Source organism: Ptychodera flava, chromosome 11, assembly GCF_041260155.1.
Source record: "Ptychodera flava strain L36383 chromosome 11, AS_Pfla_20210202, whole genome shotgun sequence".
Lineage (NCBI taxonomy): Eukaryota > Metazoa > Hemichordata > Enteropneusta > Ptychoderidae > Ptychodera > Ptychodera flava.
The window spans coordinates 24,856,560-24,878,516 of NC_091938.1; the positions used below are offsets into that span (position 1 = coordinate 24,856,560).

A 21,957-nucleotide genomic window follows, 5' to 3' on the forward strand; every position below is an offset into this window, starting at 1 on the left:
TGATATTACGTTTGGCGTTTTATTCAACAAGATCGTGACAGCAGATGGACGGTGCGTCCGATTGAATGAAAATTACATCGAAAGTATAAAAACTTACGGTAATGACAAAACACATGGTTGCGTCGATGTTAAAGTACGATCTGAAAGATGACTATGTAACTTCACTCCGATCACAGTACAGTGTTGTTAGACCATTGTGTAAAATGTGTAGAGACAGTGGTAAAGAGGCCAAAACATGGGGCCAAAGTAAAATGAAAAAACTGAGATGGTAGGTCCCACCAGGACAATATTAAAGGACAATACTGAATTGTTGGATTTCAGTAATTTGCTGTACATTTCAGTTTTATTCTGAGAGAATGTTGAAATTCTTGACGGCGGAGTGACGTCACTTTCACCTATTGCTAGCGAGTGAGGTGAATTGGGATTTGACTATACAGGACAGTGAACAATGCAGAAATTATGTGACAAAGGACAGAACTTAGTGTTTATCATTGACATAATGTTGAAACTTTGAATACTGGTGTAAAGGTTGAAAAATTCACACTTCAATATTTTGTTCTCACGGCAGTGTGATGCAAAAATGACGTAAAAATTTCGCAAGTTCCCGGATGTCCGCGGTCAAGAATACTCAGAATATGTTGTGCAAACACTAACTGTGAATGTAATGGCCTATGTTATTGTTGGGAAATATAGTATTGAATTCAGTTACCAGTATCAGTGTTTCTTGTCTGAGATATTTCTGGTAAAAAGGGAAACAATTATCTTGCCTTATCTGCATCTGTGCAAAATGCCAGAGAACTGCGTTTACCTTCGGCCTAAAAAAAAAAAATTTTCGCTCGCCGCTCCAGGGACTTGGTCCAAAAAATCCGATGAACAAGATTTTTTTTCTCTGGCCTTACTAACAAAGGAATTGATGCCATTAATATCAGCAATATACTACACAACAAAAAGGTTACATCAGCTATACCTGTATACTTTAAGAACCAGTCTGTACCTATTCTGTCATATCATACACCAAGACAATCTCCAATAAAATATTCAATTACAATAAGGCATTGCGGCACTTAAAAATTGATGAATTCCTTCAAACACCAGCATCCTGTGACTGCTCTACATCTCCTTCAAATATACTCCAGTTGGCCATGTCATCACTGGTGATCTGAACTTGGTTGAACATCACCACCTTCGTAAGATATTATCTTGTGGACCCAAGTTCAGAGAACCTCGCAGGATCAACTGGAACCATAATTTTAAGATCATTATGGACTCAGTTGAAGAATATGCCAGAAAATGGGCTAAAAGGGAGGACACACTGTCAGGATGGGTCAAATCTGTGAGGAAAATAGTGCGTGGCCGTATTGGTCGACTAAGATCACATGTTTGCAGAAGACCCTATTCTGTATTTAAAGATCCTGATGCTGTTAAGTGTTTGAATGATATCCATGACAAATATGTTGTCGTCCCTGCTGATAAAGCTGCCAATAACATTGTATTTGTCTGTAAGAAGTATTATTTTGAATGTCTTATAGACGAACTTGGTGTAACTAAGACCTCCACCAACTCCACTTACAGGCAATCAATGTTCAACAAATCTGAAATTTTGGCAAACCGTAAGTCATTCATGGATAATTTTAATATTACAACAAAGGATGACCATAATAAGTTGCCTAGCTTATACTGGATACCAAAGCTCCACAAAACACCTTACAAAGCTAGGTTTATCGCAGGATCTTCAAAATGTTCAACAACAGACTTATCGAAGATACTGACTTCTGTTCTTTGTACTGTTAAACGGGGACTTCAATCATACTGTGATGTTGTCTTTTCTCGGAGTGGTATAAATCAAATGTGGATATTAAAAAATTCGAAGGAACTCTTGGAAAATTTGAAATCAAGATCTGTTTCAAAAATAACATCTATTAAAACTTTCGATTTTTCCTCATTGTATACCACAATACCACATGATAAATTGAAAGAACGCTTGATAAACATCATCAACCAAGCATTTTTCTACAAAAACGGTTCACGCCGTTACAAATATGTGGTATTAGGGTATAATTCTACATATTTTGTTAAAAATATTACTAACGCTAAAGTGTTTTATACCGAGAAAGACATTATCAGTATGCTTGATTTCCTCATTGACAACATATTTGTTGAATTTGGAGGACACATTTTCCAACAGTGTATAGGAATTCCCATGGGCACTAACTGTGCTCCCTTACTTGCCGACTTATTTCTGTTCTCATACAAGGCAGAATTTATCCAGAACCTTATCAAGCAGAAAAGGTCTCTGTAGCTCGTACTTTCAACCTTACATTTAGATACATAGACGATGTTATTTCATTGAATAACTCTGAATTCAGTAAATATCTCGCTATGATTTATCCTCCAGAATTGGAGATTAAAGAGACTACAGAAACGGCCTCTTCAGCTTCATATCTGGACATTTTACTTGAATTTGACTCAAATGGTCACCTTTCTACTAGGCTATATGACAAGAGAGATGATTTCAACTTTAGTATAATTAATTTTCCACACCTCATCAGTAATATTCCACTCTCACCTGCTTATGGGGTATACATTTCCCAGCTTATTCGATATGCAAGAGCATGCAGTTCATATGGTGATTTTGTAGAGAGACATGGCCATCTCTCTTTCAAACTGTTAAATCAAGGTTACACCAGAGCAAGACTTGTCTCTACATTCAAACGCTTTTTTTGGCAGGTATCGCAAGCTGGTTGATAAATACGATATCTCTCTTCGACAAATGATCACTGATGGCATCAGTGACATGGGGCCTTAGTTAGTGACCACTACCTATCTGACTTACAGATTGATATATGGCGTGTGCCACATGTGGGGCAGGATGCGCTTACTATTTTCGAAACACCTGACATCACTTCTTGGTCTTTTGGCCAGAGGTCCATATATCTTTCTTTCATGAATTTGACTTTGTTTGTGTACCGTCTATTTACTGTCTGTTCTGTGCTGTTTTGTGTCTATGTTTACGGCTATTGTCTTACAAATTTTGACCTAGTGTTATTGGATTATGGATTGGTATGATTGCGATTATTTTAAATGTAAATGCAGTAAAAAATGGTTAACCACTTTTTAGGTGTAGTGTCTGTGACATGAAGCCAGTTGCAAATGGAAAGTGGTTTAATGTGAAAGTAAATTAGTTTGTTCAGTTTATGCCTTAATTTCACTATCAATAACATTTCTATCTTAAACTTATATTGGGAAATAACTGATAACACTATTTCTGTTCCTTTTTTAACCCCTTTACCGTTATTTCATAGGACAGTTTTTTAACATTACAATCTTAAAAGGTAGAAAAAACATCATTCACTGGTTTAATATATTTCATTTGATGTCTTACTCAAAAACTAAGTTACTATCTTATAAAATGTAACTTCAGCTAGTAAACAACAGAATTACCAGCTTAAATCACTGTAACAAGTAATGTATGGATTTGGTGTCACGGACACTACGGCTGTCACGGACACTACATTTGGCCCCTTTTTGATACTGAAACAATACAAGTGGTAAATGGATTATATTTTCATAACACATAAGGAAGGCAAACAGGGCCACTTTGGCTAATGACATCAGATCTCTACTATCTGAATATGGCTGAAAGTTATGAGGGTGTCACGGACACTACAAAATTTTGGGACAAAAAAATGTGGGCAACTTTCATGATTTGTCATTCATAATCAATACGTTGACCCTATAAACATTTAGTACCAACTAATCACAGTTGGTCTTCCAATCAAATAGATGTTTAAGGAAACATTCTAGGGTAATGTTTTCCAAGTGATAATAGAGAGATAAATCAAAAGCGTAACCACACACCAATTTCACTTATTATCATGCATTTCCATTAAAATCCATGTATTAAGATGAAATAACTTGCAAAAGAAAGAAGAAATGCTATGAGATACTTTAAATATTGTGAATAATCGAAAAAAATAATCTAACAGTTTCAAAAAGTGAGTTTACAAAATGTGCTTTTTCAGATGAAACAGCGTAACGCCCATTTTGACCCATTTTTAGGGTACTTTTTTTCACAACTCGGCTCAAAATCATCACAAAAACTCAATTTTTTCGATGGGGCCTGTTTGTTTCTACTGGTGTTTCATATTAAGAACAATGTTTCATTAAATTTTGCTCAACATTTTTTAATATTAGAGCGTAACATGTCGAAATCTGTTTAGAGCACACTGTTTGTGACTGACCCGTACAGCCTACCGCTAAACGTCACAGTCTGCTAAAGTTTACACCTTCAATTTATTCAGTTTTGATATTTATATGGCAAGTCAAACTTTAAGCTCCCATCACTTAAACAAAGTCATTAAAATCCGAGAACGAACGTCGACTATCAATGTCAAGGCAAAGTGTTGTTTACATTTTACAATCCACGCCCATGGATCGCGGTAGGCGATTGCTGATGCATTCAGAAGAAACATTTCCCGAGAAATATTCATAAAACGCTGCATAAGTATCAATATGATCTGTGAAATTGCCATCGGCTGTATCTTTCTTCATCAACCCGTCTGTATTTCTCCATTTCGACCCAACTGAGTCACGTAACCCACATCTGATGGCTGACGCAATGTTTTGCGTTACTGCACACGCTCAATGACCCCTAACCTCCAACCACCCTGTGTACGTTGTACAGACGTGATCCGTGCTGTACGGGTACCTGCATCTTTAAGCTAATAGCGAGGCATCACGCGATCGACGAATGCGAGCGAACGAACACAAAATTTTCACTGAAAACCCCGCAAAAGTGTTGAAAACAAGTAATTCAGTATTAAGGATACAGATCATTGTAAACTTATGCCGATATGCTGTTTGTTACCAGCTATTCATTCCTGTAAGCGGCACAACAATTACATGATTTTCAGGTAATAACAGGCGACCGTGATCGCCTTACAGCCGGCCATATGGCCGGTGGCCGGCTTTTATTTATTTATTTATTTATTTATTTTATTTATTTATTCAAATAAGGCTCGAGGCCTATAGACGTTACATAAAAAAGAAAACTGGTAGAAAGTACAATTGTTCACACTCAAAAACCGACAAAAATACTAGCTAGTATAAAATATTTCTCCAGTGCCTGCACTGATAAGAATCTATATATAATATTCGAAACCTTTTAACGAAACCCCGATCGGTTAATCTAATCTTAGGTTATTTGTTTCTCTAGTACCAAAATTTGCACGGGGATCCCGGATTTTCATTATTGATTTTGAAAGAGAATGGATGAAAGATTCCTTAAAGAAAAGTCTGAGCGAAAGTTTAAGTCTTTCCCTTTCGAGACTCATACTACCTTAATCGAACCATTTCGGAAAGAAACTAAGATAATCACAATGTATGTATAGCTTGTTTCTTTTAACGTCAACGAAATATGTCTGTCGATCTATTTCGGCTAAAAATGGTGAAACCATCCAGGATTGGTCCATTTTCGAAAGCCATTCTGTTGTATTAAAAATAATACCGAAGACGTATCGATTCTTTGTTGTGATTATGATGATATTCGTATTTTGCTTTCAACCATCATTTGCAGCTCACAGCATGAATCACTTTAATGGAGAACGATAATTCCCTTTCTTTCGTTCGACCCTTCTCGGCTGCGAAGTTCAAGGCGTCTTCTATATATTCTTCCCGTAATTCCTTTGGAATCATGTTGGCTTGGTTCATAAAACTTACATACGTCGCTGCAGAAAACATTCGGAGAAACAGAAATTAGTTGTTACCATCAGTTAGCAATTGAATTCGTAGCTATGCATAAGCGTCTTCTCGGCAATTGTGGTGTCCTTCGATTGTTGACCATCTTTTAGGCACCTTTACCGATTTTAATTCTTTCCAAATCTGCCTAGAAAGGGGTAACGTTAATGAAATGATGATAAAGGGCTACACAAGTTACCATGTCTGCAGGGACTCCCTCGGATTACAAAAAGGAATTCCCCATTGATTTTTTCCCTTTACCATATCTCCGTTTCTATAAGCCTTTACCAGATCTAGGTATATGTGGTGATTCTAGTTTGTTTCAACGACCGTGTTTTTCATGATACGCGCGTCATCATTTAAGATATTCAAAGGGACTACCTCAGATTACAGCAAGAAATTGTCTTGATTTCACCTTTTGCCTCATCCCGGGTATCATAGAAGAATTCCTGCACATCAGATTTGCATTGTATGTGTTTGAACCCAGTTTTCCTGAGGTTTTCCTCAAAGTCTTCCAAGCTGCCTTGATATGGATAATACGGGTATTCATTTAAGCCCTATACGAATCTGAAAGTAACGTGGTCAGTCAGTAAGTCAGTCAGTCAGAAGAATGACATCACCAGAAAACACATGAATCGTGGTAATGTGAATTTTGAGACGAGTTTGCGTATACATTCATGGGTGCTGTAAACATTGACTCACTCACTGGCAATGCTACATAAGTACTCCAAATCCGGTTTTTAACTTGTTTCCTCGAGTAATAAAGGTGCAGGTGTTTAGTGTGAAGAAACAAGACCTTGGAGGTGTATCTTAGAACACGAAAACACGGCATAATGTCAAATTTTAGAAACAACAATCTACATTCTAACAAAAATGTGCAACACTTTTGGAGTTATCCCTGACGCAACATGGCGTGCTCGTGTTAAAACAGTTTTGTATTGTCTAATTTTCAAATGCAATTAATACAGCATAGACTCTGTCAGTGCTCATTTTTGTTATTTACGGGTAGAGAAATAAACGTAAACGCCAACCCTTTACTAAAATATTGTATACCCGTATACGAAGAGTTATCGCAGTGGTTTGCATTTAAGCATTCGCCACTTTGTGTTCTTGTTTATTAATACCATATATATATAGATAGCTAGATATCCCATTTCCCAGCTATTAGTGAAAACAGTTGTCTGTTTGATCATAAACGATTTAGGAAATTAATTCGGAAACTGCTGTTTCGGTCGCATCAATTTCGTTATACTCAGCATCCCTGTGAACTATGAATGGTGTGTGCTTTAAGGGGGAAAGACAAAGATCAAATCTAATATTTATACTTGGCCTTAAAATACTGTTACTAAAACGTTTTAAACACCATACCTGCAATCTTGAAGTTCAGGGTTTTTTGTTTACCTCCATGTATATCGCCCATTTTGGTTCCTTTGTGTGGGCAGCAATGGCTGAAAGAGCATCCTTCTCAAATCCCGCGCAACACATGTTCACAAAGCATTGACCTCCCGGCTTAAGATACTTATGAATCGCTTTCAGCGTATCTTCCATGTTGTAAACCCAATGCAAGACATAGTTGGCAACAACCCGGTCAAACTTGTTCTGATATTTATCTATAATCTTCAAGTCGCAAGCAGCTGCGGCAACATAGGTGATGTTGTCTGCTGATTGGTATTGTACAGCTGCATCAATCATTTCAGGCAACTTGTCAAGACCTTGGAAAACAATTAACTTGTTAATGCAGTCTAAACTTGGAGGCTTTTTATTAACCATAGTTTATATTCACATATGAACAACTCTTCTTCATTTTATACATAGACACTTTCCAATATCAACGACATATTTGTTCCAATGACTTTTTCACTTTCGCTGAACATGTATTATGTCATCAAAGCGTGTTGAATGAGAAAGCAAGAATTGAACTTAGAAAATTAGAAAATAGCAGTGAAGTGCCCTCATCAACAGTAGGCTTAAATTTCGAGAGCTATTTAGTTTGACAGGAAATCTGTTACAGAACATTCTTATGACAGAATGAACGTTGTCGGCAAGAAGTTTGGTCGGTGCTCCTGTTCCGCATCCTACATCCAAGACATTATCACCTGTCTCCAACGTCATCATGCTGGTGATATCTTTCATATTACCCACAGCACCTGCCGCTCTGATTTTAGTATATCTGTCCAGTACTGACCTCTCTGGATTCATACTGATTCGCTCCTTTCTTTATTTCATTCACTTGGGATCCCGTAGCAAGTCAAGCGTGCACGGAACTGTTCTGTGGGGATGAGAGTGTTTCATTAAATGTGTGAGCAAACGTCTGCTGTAGGATAGCCCCAACCGCATACAGAGTATACGTTCTGACTGTGCGATACGGTAATTGACATTGCTCACTGAGCATGCAATGTCAATAACACTCTCGGTTCCTGACCCAGCTCCAAACAAAGCTTTTTTAACGTTCAAGGATCACTCGTATCTGAGACTTTGAATGTGTACTTCGGGTTAAAATTACTGCATCATTGCATCTCTCTCTCTCTCTCTCTCTCTCTCTCTCTCTCTCTCTCTCTCTCTCTCTCTCTCTCTCTCTCTCTCTCTCTCTCTCTCTCTCTCGTGTAATGTGTGAGCTTAAATTCCATTGCACACATCGTCGTGTATTGAATAATCGCCAGTGAGGTAAAACCCTTTGAGACCAAATTCACGCACTGACTTACATGTTACATGTATGTGAACTCACAAAGATTTGAAGCACACCTCGGAAACGTCGTGGTTTTGAATGTATCTTTCAGCTGGTCCAGTGTCACAACGTTGACCCTGTATTTTGGCTGTATTTCCTGCAAATTCAGAGAGATACAGGTAAATAGAGCCATGTATTTATGGTAAATACAGGAAAATACAGCCTGTAATTACCTGTATATGCACTATTGATACATGGTAATACATCTCCTGTATTTGCCTATATTTACCGTAAATAAAGGCTACATTTGCCTGTATTTACGTGTATTTCCAGCCAATGTGCTGGCAACGCTTCCTGCTTATTTTTCAGAATTTACATAAATACCGGTTAATACAGTTCTGTATTTATATACCAATTTACAAAGTTACCATATATGGCATCTGTAATTATTCATATTTGGTTTGAGCTTCTCAAACATTAGAATGCTGGCAGTGAACAATACTGGATTTTCACGGAATAATTTTAGCCACTACATCAATGAAAGCCCACTGAGAGGCGTGTACCAATCTACTAGGCACATTATTTCATTTCACCAGCTTAGGACAGTAACTGAGTTACTGCTACAAATAAAAACATTGCATCCGATTTTAAACTGGAGGATCACTGTTGTGATTTGATATTTAAATTATGTGACGGCAAGATTAACTCATCGGGGTTAAAAGTTGTCTATATTTCTATTTCTTTTACCAACATGATGACATGATATTTTCACTCCTAATCACTAAAAAGCCAGATGTGGTTTCACTTATCACACACTCAACAAATATTTTACACAGCAAATATTTACAAAGAAAAATTAAAATTTTATTTCAAAACTAGAATTCAATCAGAGCTTTAAAAATATATATACAGAAAGGAGTAGAAAGAACCACTAGAACTGTAAACAATATTTCAAAACAGTGGTATGTTGCACAGATATGGGAATTAGTGCACAGACCCATCTCTCTCTCTCTCTCCTCTCTCTCTCTCTCTCTCTCTCTATTGTACACATCGTCGTGTGTTGAATAATCGCCAGCGAGATAAAACCCTTTGAGACCAAATCCACGCACTGACTTACATGTTACATGTACGTGAACTCACAAAGATTTGAAACCCACCTCGGAAACGTCGTGGTTTTGAATTTATCTTTCAGTTGGTCCAGTATCACAACGTACAAGACACCCGGATCAAGACACGACATGCACGAGGCTGACTGCGGATGATCTGACCTTGGGATGTCCTGACACTGCCACGCATGCGCTGGGCACCGAGATCAATCATTATGGGGTCATGCGTATGCTGCGATTTAGAATAATCTTTAGCCTTCTAAAATGCAAGTTCGGTAGTTGCCTGCCCCTTTTACAAACATTTATTAGGCAGGTTTAATTTCCCTTTCTGTCAAGCTATGACGCATCGCAGGCTTCTTTAAATCACGCTCACTCGAATAAGCGAGAGGTCGAACTTCAGTATGTTTGACCTCCTAGTCAACCACAATGTATGTGGTGCGTACGTAGAAATACATTTACATATGATATTTGGGAAATGTTCTTATTGATCACAGTATTCGGACAGTAGACTACATTTATTGGACATTACATTAAACATGTCTATGATTGATGTTAAAAGCGACATTCTCAAGTAATGTTTGTGTGCTTGACCTATAACCGAAATGGTGACCCCCTAAGCATACTGTTTTTTCTTTCTCAAAACTTTACCCTGCTGTAAATCCCCCTTAGTAATAGAAGTTGTCTTCTATGCATGGAAGATTTCAAACAAAACAAAATGCTCGGATGATGCCATTTTTATCATCTATGACTTGTTTACACATCTGGTAACATAACTTCAGAATATGATTTGTAATGATAAATGGTGATCAAGCGCATATGATCAATAGATGTAACCGTCAGCTATGCAATCATAGCCTGTCAATTTATTTCACTGTATGAAACTATGATAATACCTCCTGCACATTAAAAGAATGGACTATATTTACAAGTACAGTAAGATGTGGCAGCGTCATTGTGTTCCACAAGTTGAAGGGATTAACTCGCTTCAAAGTATCAAGTCCTTTAATAACTCTTTTAAAACTTTACTTTTTACTGTTCGTGAATTTTGATATTGTAATTCCTGCCACCTTTTTCGAATCTGTTAGATGTTATAATCATAATCTACGAAAGACAGGAAAAACAAACTCCTAAATCATTTTGCTCAGTTCTAAAACGGTAGCTGCCTGGCATTCTTAATGGATTGATCCTATTGCTCAATGTGTTGCAAATTTCTTTGGTGATACTGACAGCGCTCGTTTCTCATTTTTCGGAAAACTTTGCAAACGAATTCTATAACCAATTTGATAATAATGTCAAGAATCAGCCCTAAGCATTTTTCAGGATCAGTAAAATAAGCAAACTAAATCTGGCTATAGTGACAACCCTGAGTCCTTCTTATGTTACAGAATGTTGCAGAAAAGTGTCGAACTGTTATACAATAGCGTTAAAACAACATCATCCTATTTCCAAATAATAGTCCTCTAGGAAAAAAGCGTGGATTACATGTTCGTACGTAAAACACTATACTTGCGAAATGTTGGTGTTGAAACAAAACACAAGGTTCCAACTTAAACGCACCAATACACACAGTATATTATGATCATATTTGTATACGAATGAGTTATCAGACTCAGAAAGACAATTATTTTTCCGACATTGAATGTATAATTCTCGCCTTCTCGAAAACCGAACATATCCCATCATCACATGTCTTTAGTGAACGTACAATCAGAAATTTTTCGTTTCTTTAAATCTAAATTTACAAAATGTAAATTTGAGGAATGAATTGTAACATTTTCTTTAGTTTTCTTACTTCCTTTTGATTCCAGTACCGTTCTCAGGATATTTCACTTTCTGTACTGATAAATCTTCTTGTTTTCCGTGAACAAAGTCTAATGTACATTTGGTACTAGAACCGGTGTCATAGTTCTTTCATACGAAGAAGGCATGGTTTCACGTTTCAAATCACTAGAAATCATCCACATATTGATAATTGTCACACGGTTAAAAGGAACGTTTGTGATTTCATTTCATGTCGTATGTACTTCGTAGTAAGGTCGATGTATCTACGACATCCATCCCCCCATCATGTTTTATCTGTAGAATTCAATAACTGTTACATTTTCTATTGTAATGATGGAATAATTTCCTATGGTCATCCATTATTTGCAGGCCACTGCAGATATCTCTTTCTTTGAGAACACGCATTCCCGTCCTTCCGTCCGACTTTTCTCGGCCACAAAATTCAACGCGTCCTCAAAATATTCTTCCCGCCGTTCCTCTGGAACTCTGTTAACGTGGTCCATAAAAGTTCTATATATTGCGGCAGAAGAAAAGGAAGAGGATGCTGTAAAGTTGATGCCGACTCTTTTCAAAGCATTTATAAATCATTGACTATTCTAACACTGTATGTACTCTACATTTAACTCTTTGAGTGCCGTAATTTTTCCAATCAAATTTTCTGTGTAACATTTTATCAACTTTTATAAATGTTTCTGTACGTTTTCTGATAGTTTAGGACAAAATGATATAAATTTTCAGTGGCGCCAATTTTAGAATGAAATTTTGGAAAAATCTGATAACAAAATTGTCTTGATCAGAAAAAAAATTGTTAGTGTTATATTCTTTAAAAGCAACAGAAATTGACTTTAGCACTCAAAGGGTTAAATTTTTACTATTATAGTAAGAAGATAGTAAGAATATTTTATATATTTTATAGGCAATTATAATAAGAATATTTTATGGCAAATCGTTTGAGAACCATTACCTTTTGCTATGTCTTCATCATCGGTGAAGATCTCTTCCACGTCACATTTGCATTCTATATTCGTGAATCCAGCTTTTCTGAGATCTTCTTTGAAGTCATCACAACTGCCTTCATAAGGATAAAATGGGTATTCTAAGCCCTGCAAGAATCAGTCATCCCATTGGTCAGCAGGAATGGAAGAACTAATATACCTATGTATGAATTTATGCGTGCGTGGATGGAATGGACGGTCGTACGAAAGATTGAATTAATGAATGAATCGAAGATGTGTATTGTTAAAAAGGCTGTCATACTTCTAATGGTTGTCATCTACTGTTTGACAGTATCTCTTTTTTGCTTCTTTAAGGTAGCAGACGCCCTGAAAGTGAAAAATTTCTTTATCGACATTTACTTAAAGTTTTCTCAATACCACTTTCAACCACCCTCTAATCAAATTATTGATCAAAATCAGGGGTCATCGTGCGAACTTTGGAAATAGAGAAACAAAGTACTTTAAATTTACCGATATTTGAAATTCAAAACGACTATCCCCGCGTAAACTACGGGAAAATAAACTTTCGACTTTCGAAAAACTAGGACCGAGAACTAGGACCGAGAACACTTTCCTTATTCCAAGAGCTTTAAAATGAGCCCCTACAAGCAGTAGATCAGAAGAAAGTCATATTTCATGATTCATTGCGTTAAGTTTTTGATGCGATATTCATTTAATGTTACCATCAGTGGAAATCCAAAGTGTAAGGTGCATCAGATCCAAATTGTAAAACCTGGCGAGGAGACGAGAAAAATCTATAGACACTTTGACGATTCGCCTTGAAAACTCAAGTTGCCATTCAGTAAACGAGTAATATGTGGTCATTTGTATTTAGACATCTGAAATTGGGCGATCCCAAAATTCTATAAAAATAGATACACAGTAAATAAAAAGACAGTAATTGAGACGATTTCAATCGTCTACATCCATATATCTTGCCCATTTAGGTTCCTTCGCGTTGGAGGCAATAGTGGCGATCGTGTCCCTGCCAAATCCACCGCATAACTTGTTCATGTAGCACTGACCCCCAGGCTTAAGATATTGGTGTGTCCTCTTTAACAAGAGTTCGATGTTGGCATTCCAATGTAGAACATAGCAAACGACAACTTTGTGAAATGTCTGGCCATATTTGTCCAAAATGTCTAAATCGCAAGCAACTGCCATAGAAGGAAGATTAAGGTTCTGTAGGCTATAATCAATCACTGGATGACTTGTCAAAACCTGATAAAAACAACCTGATATATTAATAACAGTCAGTAACATATAGGCGTTCCTTTAATAGTATACTGGTCCAAAACGATGTATGTATCCTTTCAGTAAAATTGCATGTTTTGCAAAGTCGAGCAATAGACTCTCTCCAGAGTCAAAGCTGGTATAAAACACTATACACCCTTACACTGGCAATAATTTTTGTAACAATTGTATAAGAACACATAGCCTTTGTTTGAAGAAAACGTTATGCAGCACGTACCAGTAACATGCTTAGCTTGGCTGGCTATTAGTTTGGTCAAATCTCCGGGTCCACATCCCAGATCCAAGACATTATCACCTGCTTCAGACTTCATCATGCTGGTGATAGCTTTCACATTGTCTGCAGCAGTTGCTGCTCTCACTTCCGAATACTTCTCCAATACAAACTTGTTCTGATTCATGGTGCTATTGCAGAGTTTGCTCACTTGAGTCTTTTGGTAAATCTGGGGCGTGCGACAAGGTCAAAGAGTCAAGGAAACGTGTATGGACAGACTTGCTTTCAAAGACTGTGCACAATATTTGACACATCGGACAGCTAGAAGCGCCTTCAGAGTATTTTAGTTACAATGCATGACCACCTCGCTCACTGAGTAAACTGATTATGCAAACGTTGCAAGATGCATATTTACTGAGGCTGTTGAAAACCTCCTGTTGATTTGACCTAGCAAGCTACTATTTTTACCATTTTTGTTATCGGTTTAGTTTTCTCAGTTTTATCCTATCTTATCATTGATACCTTTTATTCCATCTTTTATCATGAAATTTATGGTATTCCAAAAATAACGTTGACAAGGCAAAGTGGCGATTTGAAACCTTATATGTTTGTGGAGGAAAATGAAATTATTGTTAAATGCCACCATAAAGTTAACCAAAGACATTTGGATACCAGTAGGGAAAAGTTGATTATTTCATGATTACGCCACTATCGAGGGTAAATATACAAATCTTAAATATACCTTATTACAGGAAGATTGAAAAGGCAACTCGTGCAGCTGTTTCAAAAATTGTTGAGGCTAAAATACACACTTAACCACGTTGCTGACCCACAAACTTAAGTTGGGAGGTATTTTGATATTGGATCCTGGCCATAATTTACTACTGATTTTCCCATTTCCTGGCAAAGTCGACAACATTTACAGGGTCAGATGACACAAGATAGGCTTTTACTCTGCATGTGGGCAGTCAAAATAACTGACTTTGCTAGCTAGCTAGCTACAGTTGAAACCAATAAGTGTAAACAGTTTAATTGCAGTTCACAGCAGCAGCTTCGCTGTCTCTTTCTAAAACGGTTGTATCAACACTGAATGAAGTGCATATGAGTACAAGAAATGTAATTGTGTCTTTGGTCTGAGTCTGAAAGCTAGGTCTTTTGTATTCTGAAATAATACAGAGGAGGTGTCAATCATGATGATATCCATTTCTTGATGTCAGTGGGTGTAAACTGCTTTGAGGTATCTGTGTAACCTTCACAACGATCCACGTAATGGCTAACGTGTAAGATTTTTCACCCAGATATGAAAACAACCCGGATGATACGCCCTAGTTTTGAAGGGTACTAAATGCGAAACCTTCGATGGTTGGATATCAAAGATGAATAAAGTCAGGCTTTCTGTGCGTGAGTAAGAGTTTCTTTGTCATTCATGACAGCATTAATTCTAATAGTATATTTGGTGGCCATTATAGTTAATATTGTGAAGCTATAGCGTCTAAAGTGACATTTTCAAGTATAGTTTGTACGCTTGACATATGACCTAATTGATGAATTACTGTAGGTATATCACTGTTTTTTTCACAGCTTTATTTCTCAGCAGTAGTATGCCTAAACTGGTCCCAAGTCGCCTGGCTTTTCTTGCCAGCAGTAACTGACTGTGGACAGAGTGTTCAACCCACGATCAACGAGTCAAGCATACTGCACCTAGCGGGAGAGTCTTCTGAAGTTATTTCCTTCAATTTATCCTGCTTTGATATTGATATGCCCACAGGCTTGGAACATGTCTATAGTATTCATTAATATCAGCATAAGTTGTCAGATCGAAAGACTTTAGAAAACAAACAGGCGCCATTGCTTTCTTCATTTATAATGATTATGACATTTTGCTGTTTATTACCTTTCAAATGGTATATCTAATCATAAATTTTTATTATGTACGTCTGATAGTGACACGTGCAAGTCGAAAAATGAAATCAAAGCCTTTTGTTTTATTTTACTGTATGAAACGACAATAATACATCGGTCACGTCGAAAGCGTGAGCTGCAGTCGAGAAACAAAGAATTAAAATAAACAGGAAAAACAATGAGATGGGCAATAAAGGCTACCATCGTCACCCATGTTTTTCATAGACATACATTGGTTTTATTGCCAAACAACAGCCTTCAAATATACACCCGTTACGACTTCCATTGACTTAGCTTTTGCTCATCCCAGCATAAATATATTATCATAAACCCTCGAGAAAAACGGACATATCGCATTCACTTGTAGTCTCCTGGGGTGCGCTACCACAACGTACACACAGTGCTGACAGAAAGGAAAATCATGACTTTTTTGAGCCACTGCCGATATGCGCCATTTCATTGTCCGTGTTGTTGCCAAGAAGAACAACATATCTGCCAAGAAGTTATGGTGTAATCCCTTAAACTGTTATTTTCAAACTTTCCACTTTAAAGTTTGCAGAAAAAAGACTCTTTCTGTTGTCTGTCTTAGACACGTGAACCCAGTAATCATAGCTTGGCTGTGTATGTGTCCAGTGCTTATTGTTTTTAGGCATAAGTACCCAATAGCACCCGAGCTTTATTGAAACTAATAGATATGACCGACAACGATTATTTGCTACGTCTATTGTCATATAAATACTCGTGCCCAAATAATATTGATGGGTCAATGTAAAGACAACCACACTGATCTGAATATGTTATTTGTTATGTAGCCCAGCGCACCTTCCGAGTTGGTAAAGATTCGCAGACGACTGGCCAACTGCTACACAATAGCGTCCAAACCAGGCAAAAACAGATTCCCGTATACACTATCACGACAGAAAAGGTAACAAAGTCAACGATTTTCTTTAAAATAAATTTATTAAAACTAACAACTAAGTCTAAGGGAAATTCACTATCGAAAAGTGCAAAGATCACGGTACTTAGTTTAGATGGGACGGCACAAACTCCCAAATTGCTGTCTCCAGGGAGTTGAGTCCATACAGACACTGCCGAGTGATAAAGTGAGTCTTTCTCTGGCTGCAGGCTTTATGTAGGTCTGAACTGTGCAGAGTTCACATAGCAAAATCCCGTGTGAAAGCCTTGAAATCAACAATGAAGGGAAAATCCCAAAGTCTAACAACATGTAATCTACTGTACCACCCTGTATCTATTCTGAAAAGAAGTTATCGAGAGACCAGTAGAAAAATCTGGAGTTTCCATTGATATGCTAAGTACGGTTCTAAAATTTCTTTACATTTAGTAAACATGACCTTAAGAATGTTCTAGACAACACCAAATGAATTGACATGGTCATGGTGAAATGCCCTACATAACAACGCATCCACGCAAAACAATACATTATGATCAAATAGTGAGATCGGGGATGAAGCCAGATACTAAACTTTTTGGTAAATTTAAACATGTAAGTGTTACTTCTGTGTTGGTCTCTTCTGGCATTTTATAAGTTTTGGTTCTACTTTGGCGGCGAGATCATTTTACTGGAATTTGCTTGAATGTTCCATGTGTACAAAAGACTCGTCTTAATGAATATTTCATTCCAATTCAGAAAGAGGTAGCTTGAGCTTGTCTGTGGCATAATTACGAATAGAAATGCTGGGTTCTGCGAATCATGCAATTTTAACTTTGTCATCTTAATCGAACCATTTCGGAAGAAATAAGACAACCATATAGCATGTGTACCTTATTCCGCATTTTAACTTCAACAAATTAAGTTTATCGATCTGTTTCAGCAAATGAAACGATTAAACCATCCAGGATTGGTCAATTTTCAAAAGCTAATTCAGTTGTATTCACAAATAATGCTTTAAACTATTGATCTCGTTATGATTATGACGTTAGTCATTTCACGCTGTCAGCTATCATTTGCAGCCCACGGCAGAAACCAGTTTAAAGCAAAATGCGTATTCCCTTTCTTTCGTTCGACCCTTCTCGGCCGCGAAGTTAAAGACATCTTCTAAATATTCCTCCCGTAATTCCTTTGGTATTCTGCTGGCTTGGTCCATGAAACTTACATATGATGCTTGAGAATAAGATAGGAGAAACAAAACATGAGTTGTTACCGTCAGTTAAAAATGAATCTATGCCTATGCATTATTAGTATCTCGGTAATGATAGCCATTCTTGATTATTTTTTGACCATGTTTTATATGCTACATGCGCCTTTACCATATTTTTCCAAAACTTTCTAGAAAGTGGTAGTGAAGTGATGTAAACGGCATGAGAAAGGGTTCCACAAGTTACGATGATCATAGGTACTCCCTCGACCGATAACAAAAGGAATTCCCTTTTGATTTTACCTTTAACCCAATGCATCTCCATTTCCACAAGGCTTTACCAGATCTTAGTAACTGTGGTGCTTTTTTTCAATTGTTTCAATCTCCGTGTTTTACATAATACACGCATCTTCACCATTTTGACAGTTTTCTTCTTAACTTTATAGAGTGTGAGTTTCAAAATGAATCAGGTGTATTAGAACACGCTCCACGAGTTATGATATCCAAAGAGACTACATCAGATTACAAAAACAAAGAAATTCTATTGATTTTACCTTTTGCCCCATCTCGGTTATCAAAGAAGAATTCCTTCACTTCAGATCTGCATTGTATGTTCCTGAACCCAGTTTTCCTGAGGTTTTCCTCAAAGTCTTCCAAGCTGCCTTGATATGGATAATATGGGTATTCATAGCCCTATAAGAATATGAAAATCACATGATCAGGTAGTTACTCAGTAGTTAAGAAGAATGAGATCACGAGTAAACTAATGAATCATAATGTGTTTTTAGACCGGTATGTTTTGTGCTCATATAAATTTAATGGTACAGAAAAACAATAACTCAATCACTGCAACCCATGTATATATTGATGGGAATGCATACATAATGACTAAATTCACTGCCACCAATGGGTATATTCATGAATGTGGGTAAACAATGACTCAGTTACTGCCACCCACCAATTTATTGATAGGTATAGGTAAGCATGACTAAATCATTGCCAGCCATTTATATATTGATGGGTGTCGATAACAATGACTCAATCACTGTCACACATGTATATACTAATAAGTGTAGGTAAACAATGACTAAATCACTGCCACCCATGCATATATTGATGGATGTAGGCAAACACTAACCAAATCACTTCCACCCATGTATATAATGACGGATATTGGAAGTTTTGGGTAAAGAATGAATAAATGACTACCACGAATACAAATTGTTTTGTTTTCAAAGGTAAAGACACAAAACTAAAACAACTTTGATATTTACACTTAGCCATCAAATACTGTTTCGGAAATGATTTAGGCTGTAATATCTGCAATCTTGTTATATCTACAATCGTCTTGTTCGACGATGTAATAGCAATATTTCAAAACTAAAATATAAAGCTTGCAAGAGGCTGCATCGACGGGTAAGTACTTTATTATTTACCTCCATGTATATCGCCCATTTTGGTTCCTTTGTGTGGGCAGCAATGGCTGCAACAGCGTCCTTCTCAAATCCCGCAAAGCACATGTTCATGTAGCATTGACCTCCAGGCTTAAGATAACGATGAATCGCTTTCAGCATATCTTCCGTGTTGGCAACCCAATGTAAGACAAAGTTAGCAACAACCCTGTCAAACGTGTTCTGATACTTATCTATAGTAGTCAAGTCGCAAGCATCTGCGGCCAAGTAGGTGATATTGTCCGCTGACTGGTATTGTACAGCTTCGTCAATCATTTCAGGCATCTTGTCGAGACCTTGGAAGGCAAATAATTTGTTAAATATTGTTTTATGATATTTAATTAACTAACAGTAGTTTATGTTCGCATGTGAAGGCCTTCTTCAATTAGAGTTAACCAACGCTGTAAAAATCATAAAAATCAAACGCCATATTTGTTCAAATTACCGTTTCACTTTCGCTGAACATTTATAATATCCAAACGTATTGAATGGAAGGTAAGTTTGAAGTCAGAGAATTAGAATAGCAGTTAAGTTCCCATCACCAAAGGTATGCTTAAAATTCGAGAAAAACGATTTCGTGTTGACAGACAATATGATACAGAGCATACCTGTCACAGAATGAACGTTGTCGGCAAGAAGTTTGGTCAGCGCTCCTGTCCCGCATCCTACATCCAAGACATTATCACCTGTCTCAAACGTCATCATGCCGGTGATATCTTTCATATTACCCACAGCATCTGCCGCTCTGATTGTAGCATATTTGTCCACTGCCGACCTCTCTGGATTCATAATGTTTCACTCCACACTTTATCTCAATCACCGGGTATCTCGTAGCAAGGTCAAGGGTGCATGGACTATTCTGGGATGACAGTGTTTCGTTAACTATGAGCTAATGGTTTCTCTACAGCTCCCATCGCATACAGAATGCATGTCCTGACTATGCGATACGGTGACAGACATTGCTAACCTAGCATGCAGTTTAAATGACACATTCGGTTAGTGACCCAGTTATAAGCTTATCCTACAGTTCAGAGATCACTAGGTTTTCTACGACTTTCAATAATAACTGGGGGCACAAATTACTGCACCACCGGAATACCGCAAATAAACTCTCTCTCTCTCTCTCTCTCTCTCTCTCTCTCTCTCTCTCTCTCTCTCTCTCTCTCTCTCTCTCTCTCTCTCTCTCTCTCTCTCTCTCTCTCTCTCTCCCCACCTTGCAATGTGCAGATTCCATGTGAGACATGGTCGTGTATAGTATAATCGCCAGCGAGACTAACAGCTGTGAGATCACCTAACCTTCACTGTGATCCACGCATTGAGACTTACATGCCCTCGCTCAGACACGAAAACCATATCCGGTCCGGACCATCCTGATTTTGAATAGCTCCAACACAAAGCCAGTCAGTCCTATGTCACAGCATGAAAGACATGAGTCTGACTGCGCATGAGTAAGCAAAGGAGTGGCACTACCACGAGGTAGAGCACGTAGGGCAGTGAGGTCAATCATTATGGGGTCACGCGTGCTCTTCAATTTGGATACAGTCATCTTCATACTTTTAAAATGCAGGTTCAATAGTTGCTTTTCGTAAATATTTTTCGAACAGGCTTTATTTTCCTATATTTCAAACTATGACGCAATGCAGGTTTGTTTTAAACCACGCTCACTCGAATAAGCGAGAGGTAAATCGTAAATATATTTGACCTCAGAGTCTTGCACGTGCAAAGTATGCACTGTGTATACAAATAAATTTGCGTATGGACGCGCCATGGCATCCTACCAGTGGCTGATATTAACTCGCCCTCGAGTATTAAAGAGGCACTCCCACTTGGTAACATTTTTAAAACACATTTTTTTAATGCCAACGGTCGATATTTGACATGGCGACTGTGCGCGGATCGCGAGATATCGATAAAAACATGTCCTCAAAAAAGTTAAAGTTTGAATTCCGGTGGCCCACCTGAATTCAGCTTCCGAACATAGAACGTTCGGCACTGGGGCCATTGTCAACTAAGCTATGGAGTACGAGTCTACGCTGACGCTGCTGTACGCCACAGCAGTACCACTCGCTTCGGCGAGCGGTCATGTCCCATGGGAGAAAGCCGAGTCTTACTGACTCGGCAAAAAAACGAAAAACAACGTTTGCTGATTCCACAAAAATTCGCATAGGTGACTAGCACAGATAGGTGCGGTTGATACATAGTATGCATAGTGGCCGCCGCGTGGTGTGCGCGCATACCACACGCGGCGGCCGCTATGTATCGAACCACGCGTAACTGTGTGGCAGACGACAAAATGTAGTTATCAGAGGCAACTAATATTTCACACGTAAAAACTGATATCTATGTGGTATTGTTTAAAAATTTAATAAAACTGATTGAGAATAATGAAAACGACAAAAACTAAGGAGAAGTTTTAAATAAGAATTACCAGAGGTAAAGGCATTGATAATGATGTATATAAAGTCATCGCAGTAGGAGGTAAATTAATTGCCTCATTCGAACGTTTTGGACTCCTTAGAATATCGTCAATCAGCAAAACAACACACTTTCGGGGGATTTTGGGTCATAACCAGAAACGATCGTAAAACTTCGGGATGTGAAAAATACGCTCGGGAAATGACATGTTTTTATCGATATCTCGCGATCCGCGCGGAGTCGCCACGTCAAATATCGACCGTTGGCATTAAAGAAATGTGCTTTAAAATGTTACCAAGTGGGAGTGCCTCTTTAAGTCCCTTGATAAATCTTTTATATCTCTT

The 21,957-nt window shown here is 37.7% G+C and overlaps 2 protein-coding genes across 3 annotated transcripts; both read right to left on the reverse strand.

Annotated features, from left to right (window-relative positions):
* Positions 1-7,119: 7,119 nt before the first annotated feature.
* Positions 7,120-7,935, reverse strand: LOC139144434 (demethylmenaquinone methyltransferase-like). Its single transcript, XM_070715134.1, has 2 exons — positions 7,746-7,935; positions 7,120-7,448 (listed from the first exon to the last, which is right to left on the reverse strand). Exons 1-2 carry the CDS (start codon positions 7,933-7,935, stop codon positions 7,120-7,122), a joined length of 519 nt encoding a protein of 172 aa, XP_070571235.1.
* An 8,734-nt stretch (positions 7,936-16,669) lies between these two features.
* Positions 16,670-20,621, reverse strand: LOC139143086 (juvenile hormone acid O-methyltransferase-like). Of its 2 annotated transcripts, XM_070713250.1 has the most exons (5): positions 20,525-20,621; positions 19,807-20,057; positions 19,184-19,494; positions 18,302-18,440; positions 16,670-17,773 (listed from the first exon to the last, which is right to left on the reverse strand). In XM_070713250.1, exons 2-5 carry the CDS (start codon positions 19,985-19,987, stop codon positions 17,613-17,615), a joined length of 792 nt encoding a protein of 263 aa, XP_070569351.1. In that variant the 5' UTR covers positions 19,988-20,057; positions 20,525-20,621; the 3' UTR covers positions 16,670-17,612. The 2 variants fall into 2 exon arrangements, with proteins under 2 accessions (XP_070569351.1, XP_070569350.1); XM_070713249.1 differs by lacking the exon at positions 20,525-20,621 and having other exon boundaries at positions 19,807-20,397.
* Positions 20,622-21,957: the final 1,336 nt, after the last annotated feature.